General features: G+C 44.6%; 1 protein-coding gene across 3 annotated transcripts in view; it reads left to right on the top strand.

Annotated features, from left to right (window-relative positions):
- THRAP3 (thyroid hormone receptor associated protein 3) overlaps positions 1–21815 on the top strand; it is a 71427-nt gene extending 49612 nt beyond the window's left edge. For 2 of the 3 annotated variants that reach the window (XM_045978845.1, XM_045978853.1), the window contains exons 3-12: positions 1977–2144; positions 6670–7575; positions 9121–9834; positions 10761–10933; positions 11695–11806; positions 13060–13144; positions 15089–15276; positions 17788–17983; positions 18423–18566; positions 20230–21815. In XM_045978845.1, coding sequence (XP_045834801.1) covers positions 2008–2144; positions 6670–7575; positions 9121–9834; positions 10761–10933; positions 11695–11806; positions 13060–13144; positions 15089–15276; positions 17788–17983; positions 18423–18566; positions 20230–20451 — 2877 coding nt within the window. In that variant the 5' untranslated portion in view covers positions 1977–2007 and the 3' untranslated portion in view covers positions 20452–21815. The remainder of the gene's footprint in view (positions 1–1976; positions 2145–6669; positions 7576–9120; positions 9835–10760; positions 10934–11694; positions 11807–13059; positions 13145–15088; positions 15277–17787; positions 17984–18422; positions 18567–20229) is intronic. The other variant, XM_045978863.1, reaches the window with a different exon arrangement.
- The last annotated feature ends 10 nt before the right edge of the window (positions 21816–21825 follow it).

Raw genomic sequence — 21825 nt, 5'->3', positions numbered from 1 at the left:
CACTGTGGTATTAGAGTATTTGATTATACATTTTGTTTAGAGATTGATTTATTTGGAGAGAAGGTGGGTGGGGGAGGGGCAGAGGAAGAGGGAGTCTCAAGCAGACTGTCCACTGAATGCTGAGCCCAAGACCCTGAGATCATGACTTGAGCTGAAATCAAGAGTGGGATGCTTAACTCACTGAGCCACCCGGGTGCTTCATCCACATCTTGTTTAGCCATCTGTCGATGGACATTTGGGTTACTTCCGTATGTTGGCTGTTTTAAATTATACTGCAGTAAACATAGAGGTGCCCATGTCTTTTTGAATTAGTGTGTTCATATTCTTACGGTAAATACCCAGTAGTGGAATTACTCAATCATATGGTAAGTCTATTTTTAATTTTTTTGAGCAACCTCCGTACTGTTTTCCACAGTGACTGCACTAGCTTGCATTCCCACCACAGCACACGAGGGTTCCTTTTTTTCCATATCCTCACCAACCCTTGTTGTTTCTAGTGTTTTTGATTTTACCCATTCTAACAGGTGTGAGGTGATACCTCACTGTGGTTTTTGATTTGCATTTCCCTGATGATGAGTGATGTTGGGCATCTTTTCCTTTGTCTCTTGGCCATCTGTATGTCTTTGGAGAAGTATGTTATGTCTTCTGCCCATTTTTTTTTTTTAAGATTTTATTTATTGATTTGACAGAGATCACAGGTAGGCAGAGAGGCAGGCAGAGAGAGAGGGGAAGCAGGCTCCCTGCTCCAGGCTCCCTGCTGAGCAGAGAGCCCGATGCGGGGCTCAATCCCAGGACCCTGGGATCATGACCCGAGTGGAAGGCAGAGGCTTTAACCCACTGAGCCACCCAAGAGCCCCTCTTCTGCCCATTTTTAAATGGTTGTGTGTGTGTGTGTGTGTGTGTGTGTGTGTGTGTGGTATGAGTTCTTTGTATATTTTGGATACTATTTACCACATATATTATTTGCAGATCTCTTTTCCTATTCAGTAGGTTGTCTTTTTGTTTTATTAACTGTTGGCTTCACTGTGGAGAAGCTCTTTATTTTGATGGAGTCCCAATAGCTTACTTTTGCCTTTGTTTCTCCTCATCTCAGGAGGCCCATCTAGAACAATGTTGCTATAGCCAGTGTCAGAGAAATTACTACCTGTGCTCTCTTCTAGGATTTTCATGGTTTGAGGTCTCACATTTAGGTCCTTTTAATCCATTTTGAGTTTATTTTTGTGTGTGGTATAAGAAGAAAGTCATCCAGTTTCATTCTTTTGCATGTAGCTGTCAGTTTTCCCCAGTCCCATTTGTTTTCTGTGACACTTTCTTCATCTTTTTCTTGGAATTAAACATTATGGATTTGCCTCATGACTTTAAGGCCCAGGGAGTAGAAAATGGTCAGATGTTGCCATATACTTAGTAACCAAGATCCCATTGCATAGGGTTTCCTTTCTTAGAATTGGGGAACCTGCCTCATATGTCAGTACTTTTAACAGTTGACTTAGGCTGAAAAATTTGTCTGCTTATTGACCAAAGACTATATTTACCAAATCATTGGTAGCTCCCCTCACTGTTGTCAGTGTTTCATTTTGTTCCCAAATCAGGGCTGCAGGTCAGATTTTCCATTTGCTGCTGTGACTTGAACTGTTCGGGACTATACTGCTTAGAAATCCCTCCTTTAAAAAGAAAAAAAATTTTTTTTAATGTAAGCTCCAGGCCCAACACTGTACTCAAACTCACAAACCTTGAGATCAAGTGTTGCGTGCTCTACCAACTGAGTCAGCCAGGTGCCCCTAAAAAAATGCTTGTTTTTTAATTGAAGTACAATTAACATAGAAATCCCTCTTGGTAAAAGGGCAAAGTGTTTTTAATCAGTTGTTTTGTGTGTGTGTGTGTGTGTGTGTGTGTTTGATTGTTTCTAAGTGTCCAGAGAAGTTCAAGTTTGCAAAGGTATTCCCTCATTTTTGTTTGAATCTGTTTTCTTATTTTAGGTGTAACTGAAAAGTGACCTTTTCTTCAGAGATGTCAAAAACAAACAAATCCAAGTCTGGATCTCGCTCTTCTCGCTCAAGATCTGCATCAAGATCTCGTTCTCGTTCATTTTCGAAGTCTCGGTCCCGAAGTCGATCTGTCTCTCGTTCAAGGAAGCGCAGGCTGAGGTAAGGGGATGTGATTGTGTCTCAGGATAACCATTGCATCGATCATTGTGGGTGTCTGAAGAGCTTTTGCTGGACTCTTTTCTGTGAGTTTCAGTTGGAGTGGGTTGGCTTCAGACAGAGGGATAATGGGCTGTAAGATATTACAAGTTTCTTGAAATGCTGCGAATCCAAATCACCGTTGAGTGCCATGCTGTTTCCCTAATTCCTTTTCTCCTCTGCCAACATGTACTATTTCTCATCTACTTTGGAAGAAAGAGCATTTTGTTTTTATCTGAGCTGCTTGCTTCAAATCTCTACACCTGATTGTTTTTTCCTGGAGTATTTCTGGAGGCTTTGGACCAAAGTTTATATGCATCATCGGCAAAGAAAAGATAGCTAAGAGGATTAATAGTATGACCGACATTGTGAGGAAAGCAGCCTTATTAACTCTAACATAATTACACCTTAAAAACTTAATGGGAATTGTTTGCATATACCCAATGTGCCAGTTACTAATAAGCGGTGTCTGTCTGGTAAACCACAGCAAAGCTATCCAAAAGTCACTCTTGCAGACATCACTGTGCCTAAGTGTACAAAAATTCTTTTTAATTTGTTGCCAGTATTCTTTAATTTAGCCAGTATTGACATCTTTCCCTATTGCAGTTATGTCTTAGAATAGGATGCTAACCCTCCAATGTCTTTCCTCTTTTGATGTATTAATTGGGTTTTTTAGTCTTTAAAACTGTTTTAATTTTCTTTTATGAGTAGACAAGAACCTTTTAGTATATACAAGTTTCTACATGTGAATGTTGTTGTATTTAACTACCAAAGGGGGATAATGTGCACAGTTTTGTTATTTTTGTCAGAACTGCACCAGGCAAGGAGATAATTTCTCAGTCTCTCCACTTGGGGACACCCCCTTCCCCTGCCATTCTTTATTTCACGAGTATCTGGAGTTCTTTTGTTAAATGAACTGATTATGAAATTTAAAATAAACCATAGGAAAAGTAGTTATTAAGCTGCATTCTTTATTCCCATAGTCTTTTTTTTTTTTTTTTAAAGATTTTATTTATTTATTTGACAGAGATCACAAGCAGGCAGAGAGGCAGACAGAGAGAGAGGAGGAAGCAGGCTCCCTGCCAAGCAGAGAGCCCGATGCGGGGCTCGATCCCAGGATCCTGGGATCATGACCTGAGCCGAAAGCAGAGGCTTTAACCCACTGAGCCACCCAGGCGCCCCTTTATTCCCATAGTCTTGTAGTATTCCTAAAAATGTCTTAAAGAGATGGTTGGTGGGATTCTTTTTTTTTTCCTTTCCTCCCAATAAGAACAAGTTAATTCTTCACTTGATCCTAGCCAAAAGGCCAAGAACTGATGAGAACAAGTTGATTCTTAAATGGAATCTGTAAGAGACCTCCCTGAAAATTAATTTCAGACCAGAGGGTGAATAAAAAGTTGGAGGCCATAAATATTAATGATTCTGATAATAAGGTAGAATATAATGAGTCTCTCCCTCAAACAAACGCTAGATTTTTTATTTCTAAAGATAACATTACACCTTGAGGGTAATGAGTCCTAGCCTTTCCTCTCCTCTTTGGTTTTTGGGCATGCATTTTTATACCCAACTTAGTTCAAGCGTAGGCTAAATAGAGGTTGTTGCCCATTTGTGTGAGAATCCATATAAATAAAATTCTGTCCCACCTTTCACCTCTCCAGAAAAAGAAGAGGGAGCCCAGTAAATACATTTATATCTACCTTAGGAAGTTGCTATCAAGATAGGGGATTGAGCAGTGGCTTTTTGTAACTCCTGCCTTGCACCTAGAGTCTTTAGATTTGGGTCATTTAAATTTCAGTTTATCTCAGTTGGTTCTGAAAGGTAACACTTTAAAACTTAATTGAGTGAATGGAAATCAAGTAACTGGCTCAAAAATAAGAGGCTAATACAACCAAAACTGAGTGACAAAATTGAACTGACACAGACCAGCATGAAAAATGCTAACAAGCTCTGAAGTATCTGTGATAACTGGGATTCTGGGCAGATCTGTAGACAGATCTCTTCTTCCTCTGCAGATTATTTGGCATGGTCGTTGACTTGGCAAATTAGGGGAAAATATCTTGGGCATTATGTGCGGGGGTAGGTCTAGAGCCACTTATGTGCTGTCTTTTATACTGAGAAGATTGTTATCTTGAAGGAATTTCTCCACTAAAAAACATGTTTTTATACTCGATTCTAGTCTGACATCTCTGTTTTTTAGAAACAGATAAATTTGCCACTGGATGTTCAATTTTTATTTCTGGCTTATTTGTTCCATGATTTTTTTTTTCTTTTATTTTCCCTCTCCTATAAGGAAAGTGTACTATCCAGAGAGTTTGAGAAACCATGCCTTTAAATTAACTTAACTGCTGAGTTCTACAGAATTGGAGAAAATTGATTGTTTCTTGTATTTCACAGACTGTATCCTTTTAAGTGACTTCTCGTAAATAACTTCATTTGCAATCTGCAGAGACTCATGTTCCTGCATCTGTGCAGTGACTGCGGGTTTTGGATGCAGTATGCCACAGGGCCCTCTAGTAGTTGGTGACAGAAGCAGCAGTAGCCTCTGAGGATGGGAACATGAATTAAACCCTCCTTAGTGCTGGTGGTGCATCACCTCTCTCGAGTATAGCCATTTAATCGGGTCATGTTCAGTTTCATAGCCTGCATCTGCCTCTTCCTTCTTTTCTTATATTGTTACTGTTTTCGAATGAAAAGTATGGAAGGTAAGTTTTTGCTTTTATTTTTTAATTGTACTTTAATAGCAACCGTTAACAACCAGTAATAGGATGCATTTTTGCCAGTCACTATTGTTCTTGGGGTAGGTAAAGAACCTGAACACCATGGGTAATAAGGAGTGGAAGACCAATTCCACTTTATCTTCTTTAGATTAAATTAAATGTAAGTTTCTTTTTAAAAACACCGTTTAGTTAAGACCTGTCACATTTGCTAAATGGAGTTATTTATAAAACAGGCAAACAGAATGTTCCTCGTTAGGTCTAATATGGAAAGTTCTGTTGATTAACCAAAGGGTTTTTTTTTGTTTTTTTGTGGTTTTTTTTGTTTTTTTTTTTTTTTTTTTAACCAAAGGGTTTTTATCCTACTATATATGAAGAAAATATTTTCGGAAAGACTTCTCTAATAATTTTACATATTTTTATGTAACTGCTCAGGAGTAGTGGTTAGTGTGAATGATCTGTGTCTCAGTTGACAAGGCACATCGGGTATACAAGGACCCCAGTGGGTTTTTACACCCAACAGATAACAGTTTTTGGCTTTTTGGTGGAAACGAAGTTCCCTAGCATTTGACGCTCCCTAGCATTGACAAGCCTAGCATTCATAAGCATGAAATTTTTACAAAGTTAGGTCACTGTTGAATCCCCGTGGTTCTGGAAATGTGCCTTTGCTCTACTGTTGAATGAAGAAGAACACAACACTAGGCTTTAGGTTGGCTTGAAAGAAATGTGGGTGGTGATGGAGGAAGAGGGCTAATTTTATAGTTTTCTTAGGTTAACCTGTGTGCTTGGGTGTCTTGTGATCAGATGGTGCCCTCTTGTGGCACCCAGGTAGGATCTTGTATTCAGCAACAGAAACTCAGACCTGAGTAGTGAGACCATATCCAGGTTCGCAGTAAAAAAAAACACCACCCATTATTTATTTTTTTTTTGCTGATCTGATTTCAGTGAATTCTTCTAAACTTTGGCAGTTGCATTCTCCAAGTTCCTATTTAAGTGTTCTTTGCTTGGGACTACATATTTACAATCCCGGGTCCTAGTGGACTCTAAGAAAGTAACCCTGCACAGACAGAGAGGGCTGACTGGGATGAGGAGTAGAAGGTTATACCAGTGGAGAGACTGAAGGACCTGCCCAGCCTGCCCCCAAGTCTGCAGACCCAAGCTTGTGTTCTTCCTGACTTCTGGTGATGTTGTAGGGGACCTGTTAGAGCCACTGTGAAACTCAAAGCAACTTGTATACTTTAATTAAAATGGCTTTGTTTAGCTTACTACTTTTTTTTTTTTAAAGATTTTATTTATTTGACAGAGAGAGAGATCACAAGTAAGCAGAGAGACAGGCAGAGAGAGAGGAGGAAGCAGGCTCCCCACTGAGCAGAGAGCCCAATGCGGGGCTCGATCCCAGGACCCTGAGATCATGACCTGAGCCGAAGGCAGCGGCTTAATCCACTGAGCCACCCAGGCACCCCTAGCTTACTACATTAAAAACATTTGATATCTTTAAAATGTGCTACAGTAAAAAAAATAAGAAATAAAACATGCTGCGGTAGTAATGAAGTGGTCTCAGTGGATCATTGGTGAAAGTGATTTTTATCTGTGTATTTGCACTTAATGTGGGTCAGCAGTGGAATTAAATATTTAAGTTTGTTTCTTTGAGAACAAAACTGAAAATAAAATACCTAAGAACAAGGTTTGAAACTGTACCTCTTTGTTGGCAGGTATTTCTTAAATAAAAGGGCTTGTGTCAATAATTCAAATATTTCCCCCATCCCCCTTTCCAGTTCTAGGTCTCGTTCCAGATCATATTCTCCAGCTCATAACAGAGAGAGAAATCACCCAAGAGTGTATCAGAATCGGGATTTCCGAGGTCACAACAGAGGCTATAGAAGGCCCTATTATTTTCGTGGGCGCAACAGAGGCTTTTATCCGTGGGGCCAGTATAACCGAGGTGGCTATGGAAACTACCGCTCCAATTGGCAGAATTACCGGCAAGCATATAGTCCTCGTCGGGGCCGTTCCCGATCCCGGTCCCCAAAGAGAAGGTCCCCTTCACCAAGATCCAGGAGCCATTCTAGAAACTCTGATAAGTCTTCCTCTGACAGGTCAAGGCGCTCCTCATCCTCTCGTTCTTCCTCCAACCACAGCCGAGTGGAATCTTCCAAGCGCAAGTCAGCAAAGGAGAAAAAGTCCTCTTCCAAGGATAGCCGGCCATCTCAGGCTGCCGGGGATAACCAAGGAGACGAGGCCAAGGAACAGACGTTCTCTGGAGGCACCTCTCAAGATACAAAAGCATCTGACAGTTCCAAAGCATGGCCAGATGCCACCACATACAGTGCTGGTTCTGCATCACGGGCCTCTGCTGTTTCTGAGTTGAGCCCCCGGGAGCGAAGCCCTGCTCTTAAAAGCCCACTCCAGTCGGTGGTGGTGAGGCGGCGCTCACCCCGTCCAAGCCCTGTGCCAAAACCCAGCCCTCCGCTTTCCAACACGTCCCAGATGGGCTCAACTCTGCAGAGTGGTGCTGGGTACCAGGCTGGAACACACCAAGGTCCATTCGATCATGGCTCTGGGTCCTTGAGTCCATCCAAAAAGAGCCCTGTGGGTAAGAGTCCACCGGCCACTGGCTCCACGTATAGCTCGTCTCAGAAGGAGGAGGCAGCTGCTCCAGGAGGAGCAGCCTACACAAAGAGGCAAGTGTCTTGTTTCCCCTCCCTGGTGGTGGTCCTGCCTCCCCAGCTGGCAGCTTAATTGTAATGTGATCTCAGTTAGAGCTCTGATGAATGGTAATAAGGTAATCCCTGTTTCCTAAACTCGAGCATTAGCAAACTTGAAAACACCACCGGAGGAAACCTTTAGCTTAACTCTAGATTTCCTGCCTTCCTCAATTTGTATTGCAGCATAAAGTTGTTTTAGACTGCTCTGCAATGATGTTTTCACATATAAAATTTGCCTTGGATCCTACCAATGTAAGCCAGAGAACGGTAGAGATTTGTGGGTCAGCTATCAAAAAAAAAACACGGTCTTTGCCAAAATGAATGCCCATTGGAGCTGTTAGACCCTGTAGGACCCACCATCTACTGTGATCCATCTGCATCAGCCCATCATGGTGAAGAGCTACACCTCGTACCCTCACACTCTCCAGTTGAGGAGACTGGGCAGAATGGGAAAGCCCAAGGCCTAGTCCAGGAAGCCCTTGTTTTTTAAAATCACGAGGTGGGTGTGTGTCCCAGTAGAAGCCGACCAGGCTGCGTGTTAGGAGAGGACGTGACCATGCTTCTTTCTGCTCTGGGGGACATGGTGAGTTGGACCTGAATCTTTGTTTGTGTGGTTGGATGGATTGGGATGGCAGAGACGTAACAGGGAAGTTGTATGGGGACTAGGTTGTCAAGAGGGACTTACTGGACAGGTGGTTCCACCCCCTCCCCATTTCCTTCTTATTAGCATATCCTTTGATGTCCTGCTGTCCTTCAATTCTTCCTTGCGTAGTAGTGCCACTATAACTTGATTAGACTTTCGTTATTAATAGTACAGATGAGATGTTCAGCCTGTGTACTTTTCCAACCTTCAGTGACTCTGCTTTAAAGTGTAGGTGTGGTTCCCTGCCAGGACTGGGAGTCTCATTAGGAGACTCGGGCATGAGCTCTGCTTTTCCATAAGAACAAGTAGGATGGTTTCTGCCCCCTTCCCCCAATTAACTTGTATTTTGTTTTTATTTGTGTTCACAGTATATTTCATATTTAGATCTTCTAGGTGACTTGAAGCAAACATGAAGTCTCTTTTTGAGACTTGTATTTCCAAATGTGAGTTGTATAAAAGCAAAAACAGTCCAAGGTTGAACATTCTATGTTAACTTTGCTGAAAGCAGATTTTAAGTGACTGTGTGAAGGTTGGATAAGACCTTAATTTTTTTTTTCCTAGACCACTTACAGGTAAGTAGGTTTTTGTTTTTTAGTACCCTAAAAATTACCTTTGCTGTTTTCTTTTGGGTTGTTCTTGTAACACAACTCTATGGACCGTGTATTTTTCTCTTAAATGGCATCCAAGTTCATAGATCTGTGAAAGGCCACTTTTCAGAAATTATTAGAAAGTAATCAAGTAGTTACCAATGATGGTAACACTGGAATCCACAAGACATGTTTGTTCAAAGAATCAAAAACACAAGACCAGATGGTGCTGTTTTAGATCAGGTTGCTTAAAGGGCCTCTTTTGTGTCTCCCTTGTGTTTTTATAACTAGGTACCTAGATGAGCAGAAGACAGAGAATGGAAAAGATAAGGAACAGAAACAAACAAATACCGATAAAGAGAAAATGAAAGAGAAAGGGAGCTTCTCTGACACGGGATTGGGTGATGCGAAAATGAAATCTGATCCATTTGCTCCCAAAACTGATACCGACAAGTCTTTTCGTGGTAGCCAGTCTCCCAAAAGGTATAAGCTTCGAGATGACTTTGAGAAGAAGATGGCTGACTTCCATAAGGAAGACATGGATGATCAAGATAAGGACAAAGCTAAGGGAAGGAAGGAATCGGAATTTGATGATGAACCCAAATTTATGTCGAAAGCTCTAGCAGGGGCAAACAAAAACCAGGAGGAGGAGAAGTCAGGCAAATGGGAGGGCCTGGTATATGCACCTCCAGGGAAGGAAAAGCAGAGGAAAACAGAGGAGCTGGAGGAGGAATCTTTCTCAGAGAGATCCAAGAAGGAGGATCGGGGAGGGCCCAAGAGAACCGAAAGTGGGCACAGGGGGTTTGTGCCTGAAAAGAATTTCCGAGTGACCGCTTACAAAGCAGTCCAGGAGAAAAGCTCATCACCTCCCCCGAGAAAGACCTCTGAGAGCCGAGAGAAGCTAGGAGCCAAAGGAGACTTTTCCACAGGGAAGTCTTCCTTTTCCATTACTCGAGAGGCCCAGGTCAATGTCCGGATGGACTCTTTTGACGAGGACCTTGCAAGGTGAGATATAGTCCTTGAACCTCAGGGCTTTAGTGGTCTAATGGGCATCTCCTAACCCCTCTTCCTGAGGATGTTCTGGAACCAGGACAGGCCCCTCCTGTATTTCTCCTGCTGTCCAACTTTCAGTGCTGATAACGTCCATCTGTTTTTGGAATTACGTGTCACTGAGCAGTTGTGTGTTAGGGACCGTATCACAGGGGTGGTAAAGCATCTTTTAGTCTCCAGTGACTGGCTTTCTGGGTGTTGGGTCCCCCCTCCTTTTGACCTCTATCCATTACCCTACTTACCATCATCCCATTTTTTCCCTTAAATGTGTTTAAGATGATTTTGCCTTGTGGAGCTGCCCAGAATCCCATTTTTCCATTCCTAGCTAGGTTACTGAAGTCTGTTACTACACACTTCCATCACATAATGTAGCAGTTTTAAAGTTGGTGTGGGGGAGGGTTGCCTGGCCGAGCTTGAGCAGAGTGAGGAGGCCCAGACTGACTGTGTTTTGTACCGGGGGCAAAAACTGTACCGCCAGTGGGAAGTACACTGAGCAGCATTCTGGCCACATCCACTTCACTGAGGGGTCCTGGCTGGCCAAGCTAGTTGATCTTTTAAAATACTCTTCCATTTGTTGTGTGTGTTAAAAGCTCAATGACTCCAAAAACAAGACTCACTGAGGTTCAATACTTCGCCCTGCCCATTCGTTCCTGTTAAGGACTCCCACTGAGAAAAGGGGAGAGAGATTTCGGATGCCCTTAACCTTCCTTTCCCATCGTTATGGTCCCCCGAGGTTACTTCGAACTTGGGTGGGAAGCAAAAAGCAACTTTGTGGGTAAATTTAAAACTGTCAGGGAGAAAAGCATTGCTTTTCTAGGGTTTAAATGTTTGGACTTTCTGTATATCTTGTTACACTGGTCCTCCCTATGTTTCTTTTCCAGACCCAGTGGCTTATTGGCTCAGGAACGCAAGCTTTGTCGGGATCTAGTCCATAGCAACAAAAAGGAACAGGAATTTCGTTCCATTTTCCAGCACATACAGTCAGCTCAGTCTCAGCGGAGCCCCTCTGAACTATTCGCCCAGCACATAGTGACCATCGTTCACCATGTGAAAGGTGAGTGCACACCCCCAGCTTGCTGCGAGCGCCCTTTCTGCAGGCTTCATTTCCTCTGCTGCAAGCAGAATGATGACCGGGTGCGTAAGGGAGCCTTTCAGGCCTCTTTATCTCATCAAAAGCGCCTTTGAAGCTTGGGACTGGCTCGAAGGAAATTCCTTCCAAGGAGGAGTTTCCATTTTTTAATTACAGTGTCGAAGATTACAAAATGCTAGTAACCTCTGATAGTGAGAATAGGTAAAATCCTTCACATAAGGTTTAAAAGGCTTGATGAAGGAAGTATGAAGAGTGACTTTTCCAGCACCTTTCTTTTTTCCTGTCTATCAGATGGAAGCCTCTAGAGCTCTCTCAGAAACCTTGTGGTGTGAATTTCTTCTCTGCGTTATTTTGCCATGTCCTGGGCAAACTGAGGTGGGCAGGTTGGGGAGTGGTAAAGAGAAGTGATAGAGCAGCTGGGTTGGGCCAGTTACAGGTTCTACCTGAAACTTTTAACTCCAGGGGGAGTTGGTACCATGATTCACAGAGAAGTGAGCTCTGGGTTTCCCCATATTCATATCCTAAGACAGAGAGCGACAGTGGACATTCGGTAGCCAACACTGTATGGTGTCTGACCCAGTCATCTTTCCTTCCCCTTTTCAGTGTGTCTGTTACATGGATTTGACTACTTGAGTCACATCTCTGTGGCTTTGGGTTCACGCAGAAGAGTTGAATATTTGGTCCACCTTTGAGAGCGTAATGTATTTTTCTTTGAATTCCCACAGAACATCACTTTGGGTCCTCAGGAATGACATTGCATGAGCGCTTTACTAAATACCTAAAGAGGGGAACTGAGCAGGAGGCAGCTAAAAACAAGAAAAGCCCAGAGATACACAGGTGAGGACTTAGGTCTTACGCTGGAGGTGGCCATAAAAGCTTGCTCATCAAATGATAAACTCGGGGCGCCTGGGTGCTCAGTGGGTTAAGGCCTGTGCCTTCGGCTCAGGTCATGATCCCAGGGTCCTGGGATCGAGCCCCGAATCGGGCTCTCTGTTCAGCGGGGAGCCTGCTTCCTCCTCTCTCTCTGTCTGCCTCTCTGCCTACTTGTGATCTCTGTCTGTCAAATAAATTAAAAAAAAAAATGATAAACTCATCTTGTTCTTGTCAGTGTTAGGTGGGTGCCTTAGCAGTAGAGTTTAGGGTGAACATTCTCCAGATGCTAGGATAGCAGTGGGTGTTTGTAGTTTGAGTGGAAAGGGGATGCCTTGATGACCGCAGTTTCTCACTTTGGGCCTGAGGAAGGACGGGCCTTTTGATATAGATGAGTCCTTATGTTCTTGGGAGCTGGCAGATGATAACCTGAGACCACGGTGAACTTCTGCAGGTGGAGTAAATGTTAAACTTTTTTCCCAAGACTGATACATGGAACACATATATGGAACACATGTGTTCCATGTAGCAGTTCTTCTTTTAGAAGAACTTCCAGTGCATGGGAGAGCTTGGAGGATTATGTCAAAGGGTTTAAAAGCCCAGCAGGTGTAAAGACTGTTACATTCGGTTGTGGGAGCATATTTAGCACATAGGGGCTTTGTCTAGAAACAGACTTGGCTGTAGCTTTAATTTCTTACTAATCATCTCGGTTGTAGGGAGGAGAACCATGTTTCTACAGCAGTCTGGGGTCTTTGGGATGTGTGTATGTGCCAGGCAGTTTTCTCACCTAGACCTTATCTCATAGGTAAATAGTGGTCCATTATATTCTTATTCCCAAGATGAAAACTGCTCTTTGAGGTTAGCAGGGCATGGATAGTCTTGATGTGAACTTGAGTTTATAGGCGTGGGTGTAGGTGAGTCTTTCTTCCTGGCTGTAACAGTACTAGGAAGGAATAAGAAGTTTCTTCAGTTTGAGTTTGAGAAGTTGGTCTCTGTGTGTGTGTGTGCCCGTGTGCGCCCATGTGCCTATACACAGACACACCTATGGGACAGGATAAATATATAAGGAAAGTATATTAGTAATATATATTTGTAAGTTATGAGACATAATTAAAAGGAATGCCTAGGAATCTGTTACCCAACTGAGGAACTAAAATACTACCAATAATATATTCACATTATGGGGATTATTAAACAGTTTTCCTATTTTCAATTTTTAGGAGGATAGACATTTCTCCCAGTACATTCAGAAAACATGGTTTGGCTCATGATGAAATGAAAAGTCCACGGGAACCTGGCTATAAGGTGAACTGTTGCTTTGATCGTAATTCCAACAAAATGAGTGCGTTGGGCATGAACTTGACAGAAATGTGTTTGTTTAAATTACTCTCTACTTAAGTTTGTGTTTTTCTTTTAAGGATGGGCATAATTCTAAAAATGAACTACAAAGGGTTAATTTTTATTAAATGTATCAACAACCTTTGTGAAGTGGTTAGAATATGGTAAATGACCCCAAAGTCTATTGAGGTGAGCTTGAGAAAAAAAAGAGAGGAGTTTTGGAACAAGTGCCCATGATGAGAGAAGAAACTTTTTGTGATATTTTTCTGCTTGTAAGTATTATCAAATCAACTATATTACATGCACTATTTCCAACCATGATTTCAAAAAGACATGCATGTCAGAGGAGAGTGAAATATTCATATCTTAACATGGTAGACTGTTTTAAACAGCTAGTCCAGTTTTTTTTTTTTTCCTAACATTGTACCATATTTATCATCTGTCGGTTACTATTACTTTAAAGCTAAACATTATTTTGATAGCCCAGCTACATTTGCAATGATGTGCACGCAGAGTTAATGAAGAGGTTAAGGCTTGTATGTGATCTTTTACTATGAAATAATAGATTTGGTTTTTTTAAAAGTCTCTTAGTATTTATTGACCTTCATTCACATATACAGTTGAAATTTAAAATTAAAGATGGCTCTTCCAGTGCTGCTGAAACCTTTTTCTAAAGATGCTCATCTTCAGGTCTTCCAAATGAATTTGTCTCGGTAGTCAAATGTGACGAGAGGCCCTCTGCACAGTCTCTCTTCTCTCCCCGCTCCCCCTCCTTTCTTTTTCTTCATGTTCTCACCAGCTTGGCACTGACCCTGTGAAATGCAAGGCTTTGAGACAGCAGAAGAGCGCTTGCCCTCTGGGCCTCTTGGGCCCGCGCCATGGAGGTGCTGTGGGTATACAGCCTCAGGGAGCAGCATCTGCCCTTTTTTGGGTCTTTGGAGGGCACAGAGGCCCCATTCCCTCTAAAAAATGAACAGGATAAAAATAAACCTTCTTGAACTTCATTTCAACAAAAAACTTAGTACTTTGTATGAGATATTAATGTGGAGTGAACTGCCCATTCCTTCCTCTTTTAGGGAGGTTTTACTTCCCATGAGCTAAGTCCTAGTGCTTAATGTCCCTGAATCCGCCTGGCCCTCTGTGCTCTGAGTGTTCCAAACTGTCGAAGAAAACTGTCGAAAGCCCTTGTCCTGGTTTGGGGCACGCAGCACTGCGTGCTGAATCCACAGCACACATGCCTGGGGAATTCAACTTAATAAAAGGAAGTCAGCAAAAAAAAAGTACCTTCCTTTTTTGCTGCTGCCTTTTACCTTTTTAAAATAAAATTTGGCCTGGTATTGCCACTTTGTGGATTCTCCATTGTGGTTTTGCTGTTCCCTCTCTAAAGCAATTTCTCACTGTAACTGGGCATTTTGGAAGGCTGCTGAAGTGTCCCACAGTCTCTTGTTGGGCTCTGCACTGAGAGCTAATTCCACGGAGAGGGTAAACCCATGGTAGCTGCCACAGTGTAGGTAGGGAAGGATGACACGACACCAGCATTTACACTCTTGGCGGTGAGTAGGCTGAGCCAGCCTAACCGGCCACCTTGTGAAACTGATTTTGGCCTACTCAGCGTGTAGGCTAGCCAGAGCCATTACTGGGCCACAGAGAAAACAAACAAGGCAAGATCAATGTCTGGCATTTTCAGAAGGCAATCGTCATCATTTTAGAGAACGGTTTGGGTTCTGTGAGGGACCCTCAGGAAGGGACTTCTGTGGGATATCCTATATGCCTCCAAGCTTGGGTGAGGAGCCTTACACTCCCAGTGCTTCCTCTGCACAACTCCATTGGAGTAGAAACCACAGTTTGTGGGGTGGTTGAGTTGTCAGCCCTGAATCCCAAAAACCTTAATTTTGATTTCTCTTATGGCAGGCTGAGGGAAAATACAAAGATGATCCTGTTGATCTCCGCCTTGATATTGAACGTCGTAAAAAACATAAGGAGAGAGATCTTAAACGAGGTAAATCAAGAGAATCAGTAGATTCCAGAGACTCAAGCCACTCGAGGGAAAGATCAGCTGAGAAAACAGAGAAAACTCATAAAGGATCAAAGAAGCAGAAGTACGTAAGCCCCTGTTCCTTCCTTCAGACTCTTGAGTGTGGGGTCTCTTGTCTGCTCCTTTTGGGCTGTATACCAGACCTTCTAGGCCAGAGAAGTTCAGGGTTAGGAATGATAGCAGTTCTTGTATACCATGGAACTGTCAAGTAAGGTCCCTGGCTGAAAACAGAATTTCTGCATTAAAGTAGGTGTGATCCTTGTCCAAAGAAGGCCTCCTGGGAGATGGGCATTAAATTTGGCTATATGGACCGAGTAGAAAATGATTTGGGTATTCCTTCTGGGTTGTGTTAGGCATTTTCTTTGATACGTTCTTTTCCATCACAAATCTTCGTGGAGACGTTACGTTTTCGAAACAGCTCAAAGTTGTTGGCTGGTTAATAACATTGTTTTGTCAAAGAAATAGAGTGAAACTAGATAGGACAAGATTGTTGATCTTAAATGCCTTTTCAGAACTAGTTTCGCAGACACCTCCAAGTGAGGTGTTCCAAGTACTCTTTAAACAAAGGTAGCATTGTCGAACGTCATAGGGCAGCATCCATGCGTGCCAAGGTCCTTTCGTTTCTGTTTACATCTGTGAAAGTTCCATGCCTTTTCAATCATGTCTCATTAAACATGGAGGAGTTGAAGCCTTGCACTTTCCCATATGAAGCAACACCACTTTTGCTGTCTGTGAACTTCGGCCGGCAAGCATTTTCATATCCACTTGCTGATAACAATCCTTTGAAATAAGTTAGACACTTGGTGTGGTACCCGTTTTGCCCATTTTGAAAGATAAGCCAGGCTTATAATGATTGGTCTAAGAGGACAGATGATTTGTCTAAGATGATCAGCTGGCATCAAAATCCAGGTGTTCCGTTCCACTTTGTCTCCCTCTCCGCTGTGTTATTTCTGCCCGGGGAGCCCTGGCAGCCTTTGGGGCTGCCCATTGATGAGGGACTCAATCATCCTCGCAGAAAGTGGAGGTGACTGTACAGCAGTCCTCAGCGTTGCTGCTGGTGGAGAAGCAGCAGGACCCCTCCAGCCTTTCTGGGTTGGGTTTGGATTATTGATCCTGATTGCTTTCCCTGGAACATGTGTCTCTTCCTCTGACTTGCCTTGCAGCCTTTGAAACCCTAGTATTCTGTGATTGGGGCAAGAAGGAAGACACTCTCACTCTAAGTCACGCCTCAGTTGACAAAACTGTCTAGGAGTGAAGGACAGCTCACTCATGGTTACACGAGTATGAAAGGCAGTGCTGGGACTCAAATCTGGGGCCTTTTGGAGTCTTTTTTTTTTTTTTTTTTTTTTTAAGATTTTATTTATTTGACAGAGATCACAAGTAGACAGGCAGAGAGAGAGAAAGAGGGAAGCAGGCTTGCTGCTGAGCAGAGAGACCGATGCGGGACTAGATCCCAGGACCCTGAGATCATGACCTGAGCCGAAGGCAGCGGCTTAACCCACTGAGCCACCCGGGCGCCCCTGGAGTCTTATTTTTTAAAACCTCTTAAAATAGCCCTGACTTACAGGAGTCAAGACTGATACATCTTAGTTATAAAAATCCTATGACAATAACTTAGGCTTCTTATGAGTAAATGCTAGAAAGAGCCACTAGGGTTTAAATATTTAAGTTCTTGAGCTTCTTAAATGTCAGGGAGTGTGGTGGGAGAGGCAGAAGGATACTTTGCATAATGGAGGACAACGAGAGGTTCCTGGCATTTGGCTGGCTTCTCCCCTAAGTCATCCTGTAGTCCTGGTAGGCTGGCCTTTCTGCCACCTTACAGGCAGCCAGTGGGCTCCATCAGCACATGGCAGGGCTGGCCCCGACCTCTGGTACATAGACAGTGACTCATTGTAGTAAGCTCATTTGCCCTAGTCTATAATTGCTCTCAGATGAAGGGAAGGGTGGGAAGTCACTCTGGGAAGAGTTTTGCCAGATCCTGTGCTTACTAACTCACCCTCTTTGAGCTCAATGAGAGGTGGCATGTGGAGTCATCGTATAATTAGAGCTAGCTCTGTGCCCAGCTTCTGCTCAGCTTGGTCACCCTGAATCTCGGCTGTCTGTAAAATGGGGAAATGCTCCTGAAGGGTCACGGTTGCCGTTGGTGGCCTGCCTGTTCTGTCCCTGTAGAGTGTTGAAGCATGTGGTTTGTTCAGTCTTAAGAACAGGCCTGTGAGGCAGCTCATAGGCTTCCTGTGAGAAGTGAAGATAATGTTAGGTGCACAGTACATCAGGGCCCCCAGTACAGTGTTGGCTGCCTTCTGCCTTCTTCCTTCACGCATATGTATCACAGCAGGCCGTGTTCTCTTCCTCTTGCTGTGCATGTCCCATGCTCTTCACTAGCAAAGACACAGACACATGACTCAGAACTGAGAGGAAACTCGGTGCCTGGATGGGTAGCTGGGGGCGAGTCTTGAGGTTATGCATCTTCGGTGTCTTCATCACAGACATGCTCGTGATTGTCCGGTGAGGCCCCAGCTGAGGGCTGTCCCTTAGCGCCGACTGATTTAAATCCCTGGCTACTCTGTTCTCATAGGAAGCACCGGAGAGCACGAGACCGGTCCAGGTCCTCCTCCTCTTCATCCCAGTCATCCCATTCCTACAAAGCGGAGGAGTACACTGAAGAGACGGAGGAGAGGGAAGAGAGCACCACAGGCTTTGACAAGTCAAGACTAGGGACCAAAGACTTCGTGGGTCCAAGTGAAAGAGGCGGCAGAGCTCGAGGGACCTTCGTAAGATCCTTCCCCCTCCTCCCGCAGGTTCTGGTTACGTGATTATCAGGTTACTAGTTTTGTTACCCTTGCTACAGAAATCCAAGCTCTACGTCCCAGAATCTGTGGTGCCCCCTCCCCCAGGCTTTCTGCTTGTAGTTATTTTTCTGTTCATAATCGTGCTTACCTAGAAAGCCTCTCAGGGCTTCTGGCCTCCAGATTTCTGCATTTACCTTGACTGCTGCGGCATCTGTAGGGAGGAGGGCCTTGTGCTATCCAGTCCTCTGCCTGGGCTACAGACCTGAGCAGAAAGGGAGTGGCTGGAAACCAGTTGATTGGCTGATTGACTAGAGGACCCCTATCTGTCGTGTGCCAGAGAGGTATTTGAGCAGAAGGCAGGGAATGGTTTTTCTCCACTCCTGATGGAGTCCTTTGTTCCTTTTCCCCGTTTATGCCACAGCAGTTTCGAGCCAGAGGGAGAGGCTGGGGGAGAGGCACCTACTCCGGTAGCAACAACAGCAGCAGCAGCAACGATTTTCAAAAGAGAAACCGGGAGGAGGAGTGGGACCCCGAGTACACGCCCAAAAGCAAGAAGTATTACCTGGTATGTGTCTGGGATGACCAGGAAGGGCTGGGGGCCTCTGGTGCACAGTGTGGCTGACCCCAAGGCTTCATCGGTCTGTCCAGAGCCATGATGAAAGGCATGTGCAGGAGTTCTGTGTACTTGGGGGATAGTGCACTGCTGGCCAGAGGCGTGTTCTCTCTCCCACGAGGTGGGATCCTGGCCTCATCTGGGAGGCATGTGGGTTTCAGGATAAGCAAGAAGAGTGGCTCTGGGCTTTTGAGTTGTGAGCTGGTCTGATTGCTAGCCCACCCTCGGCTGCCCTCCAGCCTTTATCCAGGGACGGAGTCTGCACTTTCTCCCCCCAAGTCTGCAGTTCACACTGTCCTTCCCGAGTGCAAGATAGAAAAGACAGCTCAGGATCTCTTCGAGGAGAGGATCTGTCTCCAGAATGAGATGTCACTGGGGTGTCTCTCATCTGAGCTCTTGGTCATTCCTAGGCAGCAGGCACTTTGTGGGTCTCCCTCCATCCCTCTCTCACGTTGGGGCTTAAGTTCTGTCAGCCCTACTGTACGAACAGCAGGCTCAAGTCCAAGCAGATGGGACTTGGAGTGTGGTAACAAAGGTAAGCCTGCAGCCGAAATCTGCCTCGCCACAAGCAGAACCGGTACAGGGCTGTACAGCCGCCTTCCCTGTTCTGGGGAGGCTGGGAGCTGCCTGGAGACTCCTCAGGGACCCTTGGGCCTACATCTGGGGGAAAGTTGACTGGGCCAACTCCACAGGTGCTGGAGTGGCACTGCTCCAGGGGGAAGGTGAAAGCCATCCGAGTCCTTCTCCCTGTCCCCATTTGCCTCCTGAAGGAGCCCTGTTGGCCTCCTATGTTTAGGCTGTTGAACCAGCAGCCCTGGCAGGAAGTAGCTGGCCCTCTCGCTGTGTTGATCCCTGGAGCCTAAGAGATGGTTTAGAGGTTTTGAAGCCATGGGGCTGATGAAACCAACAACTTGTAGTTTTCAGAGTGCTTTCTCCCTCATTTTGTCATTGGAGCCCTTCTCTCTCAGGCAACTATCGGGAGGATCGAGACGCAGGCTGGGGTTTTCCTGCTCTGCCACACTGCCTCTTTGCGTGAAATTACAGAGGCGAGAGAGAAGATGGGAGAGGCTGGGTTCTAGGTCCTACCTTTGCCACTCACAGGTCTGAGACCATGACCGGGTCATTTTGCCCTTGGTCTCCCTGCCTGTTCTTGGCTGGGGTGGACAAGAACTTGCATGCCGGCGAGCTCCCTGACCTCTCAGACCAGACAGAGTTTCATGTTTTGGTGTTTGCTTGGCTTTCTCAGTCCTGTCCTTTGAGACCTGAAATATTAAATAACATAAAGTCACCTGGCAGAGTGGAGGGTGATGGTAGGGTAGATGTGAGGGTTAAAGGAGATAATGCAGGTGAAGGTCTGTTGGGGCTCAGTGAAGATTTTATCATCATCATTGTAATGCCCACTTACTGCCTCAGAATGCCTCAGGCCCCAGTAAAATATTCTCTTGGATCTGAATCAGTAGCATTTTTGCTGTAGGGGAAGCGGGGAGGAGGACAGAAAAGCAACAAAAGGTGGGGTGAAGTAAAAGATTGGTATGAGAAAGTCATATTTGGGGAGAAGAGGGTTCTGGCTATTCTTGTTCGCTCCGGGATTGATGGCAGTTTTCTTTTCTCTCAGCATGATGACCGTGAAGGTGAAGGCAGTGAGAAGTGGGTGAGCCGGGGCCGGGGCCGAGGAGCCTTCCCTCGGGGTCGAGGCCGGTTCATGTTCCGGAAGTCCAGCACCAGCCCCAAATGGGCCCACGACAAGTTTAGTGGGGAGGAAGGGGAGATTGAAGACGACGAGAGTGGGACAGAGAACCGAGAAGAGAAGGACAATTTACAGCCCACAACTGAGTAGGGGCCACTCTGATGGGAGCCCCTGCCCAGGGGAGAGAGGGCGCTGGGAAGATGGCTGGTGAGGAGCAAAACAGAGGAGCCTGAAGATTGCAAAAATCCCACCCCTACCCCCCACCAGCCAGCCGTGCAGAATCCTACTACAGCCGAAAGCATCCCTGGTGCTGCGTCCCACTGGACAGAGGCGGCCGGCCAAGGAGCCTGGGGTCAGGCCCGACTCTTGAGCAGAGCAGAATACAACACGTTGGGCTTTAGCTGTGTTTCTCATTTGTTGTTGGTGTGTGGGGTGGGGGCTGGGGTAGGGAGGGGAGAGCGATACTTGGATTTTGGTTTGTTCCCTATTAGAAACCGACAGTTTTGTTCTTTCATTTGGAGCTAAGAGGACTAATTTGATGATTTTCAATCTCTTCTTTCTTATCCTGATTTTAAAAACCCTTCTTCTTCCCTTTTTTCTTTTTCTTTCCTTTTTTAGGCATATGTAGTAATAATAGCAGAAAGATTTAATTTGGGCAACTTTGATTCTTCAAAGAGAAAAAGCATGTGAATAAACATTGAAGTGTTCACCTCAGTTTGGGACCAAACTGCTTGGATCTTTGTAAAAATCGGTTTTGTATGTCGAGGAGGAGTTCAAGGCCTTTCTGACCACCTTGTGTTCCCCTTTTCTGCACAGCCATGTATTCCATGGCCATGGCTGTTAACCACACCCCACGTGTCCCCCCACCCCAATATTTTCTGATTTTTTTCTGGGCTGGGCATCCCATTCTCCACCAGCAGCTCCAGTATCCCAAACTTTGTAGTCCTGCTGATCCTCTCAGCAACAGGGGTGGAAACTGGTCGGCAGTTTCTGGTCTGTTTTCTAAGAAACTTCTGAATTCTATTATCTTTACAGATATAAGATGAGAAAATAATTTTTTCAATATTTTTTATTAATCTTTTTATAAAATGAAAAGAAACTCCTATGGTCGATTAAGGAAGGTGGTTATGGCTGGGTGGTTTGTGGGGGTTTTTTTCTTTTACTTTTTTTTTTTTAACAAGCTTTAAGTTGAAACATTCTTGGATGTTTGGGGGGGGAAACATCCTCTTTAAATGGGTCCTTGTGCTTGCCTTCTGGGGAGGCGGTCCTGAGCAGGTGAATCAAACGGCATTTATGCATATGTTATATGCGGACTGCACCCACCTCTTCTCCCCCCGCCCCAACCTTTGCCTCTTGGGTTGTTGTGCTTCTTTCCCCTTACTTTGCTACATTTCTATAGTTAAGTTGGTTTTTCTTGAATGATTCATGTTTAGGGGAAAAAAATGAAAACACCCTTAAAATTTGTTTCAACTCCTCCTGCAAATAAAAAAATAAATGAAGAAGGCAGATGTAAATGGACTCTGG

This window comes from Meles meles, chromosome 1 (genome assembly GCF_922984935.1).
Source record: "Meles meles chromosome 1, mMelMel3.1 paternal haplotype, whole genome shotgun sequence".
NCBI lineage: Eukaryota > Metazoa > Chordata > Mammalia > Carnivora > Mustelidae > Meles > Meles meles.
The sequence above is the reverse complement of the archived record's forward strand: the minus strand, read 5'-3'. Positions and strand labels throughout refer to the sequence as shown.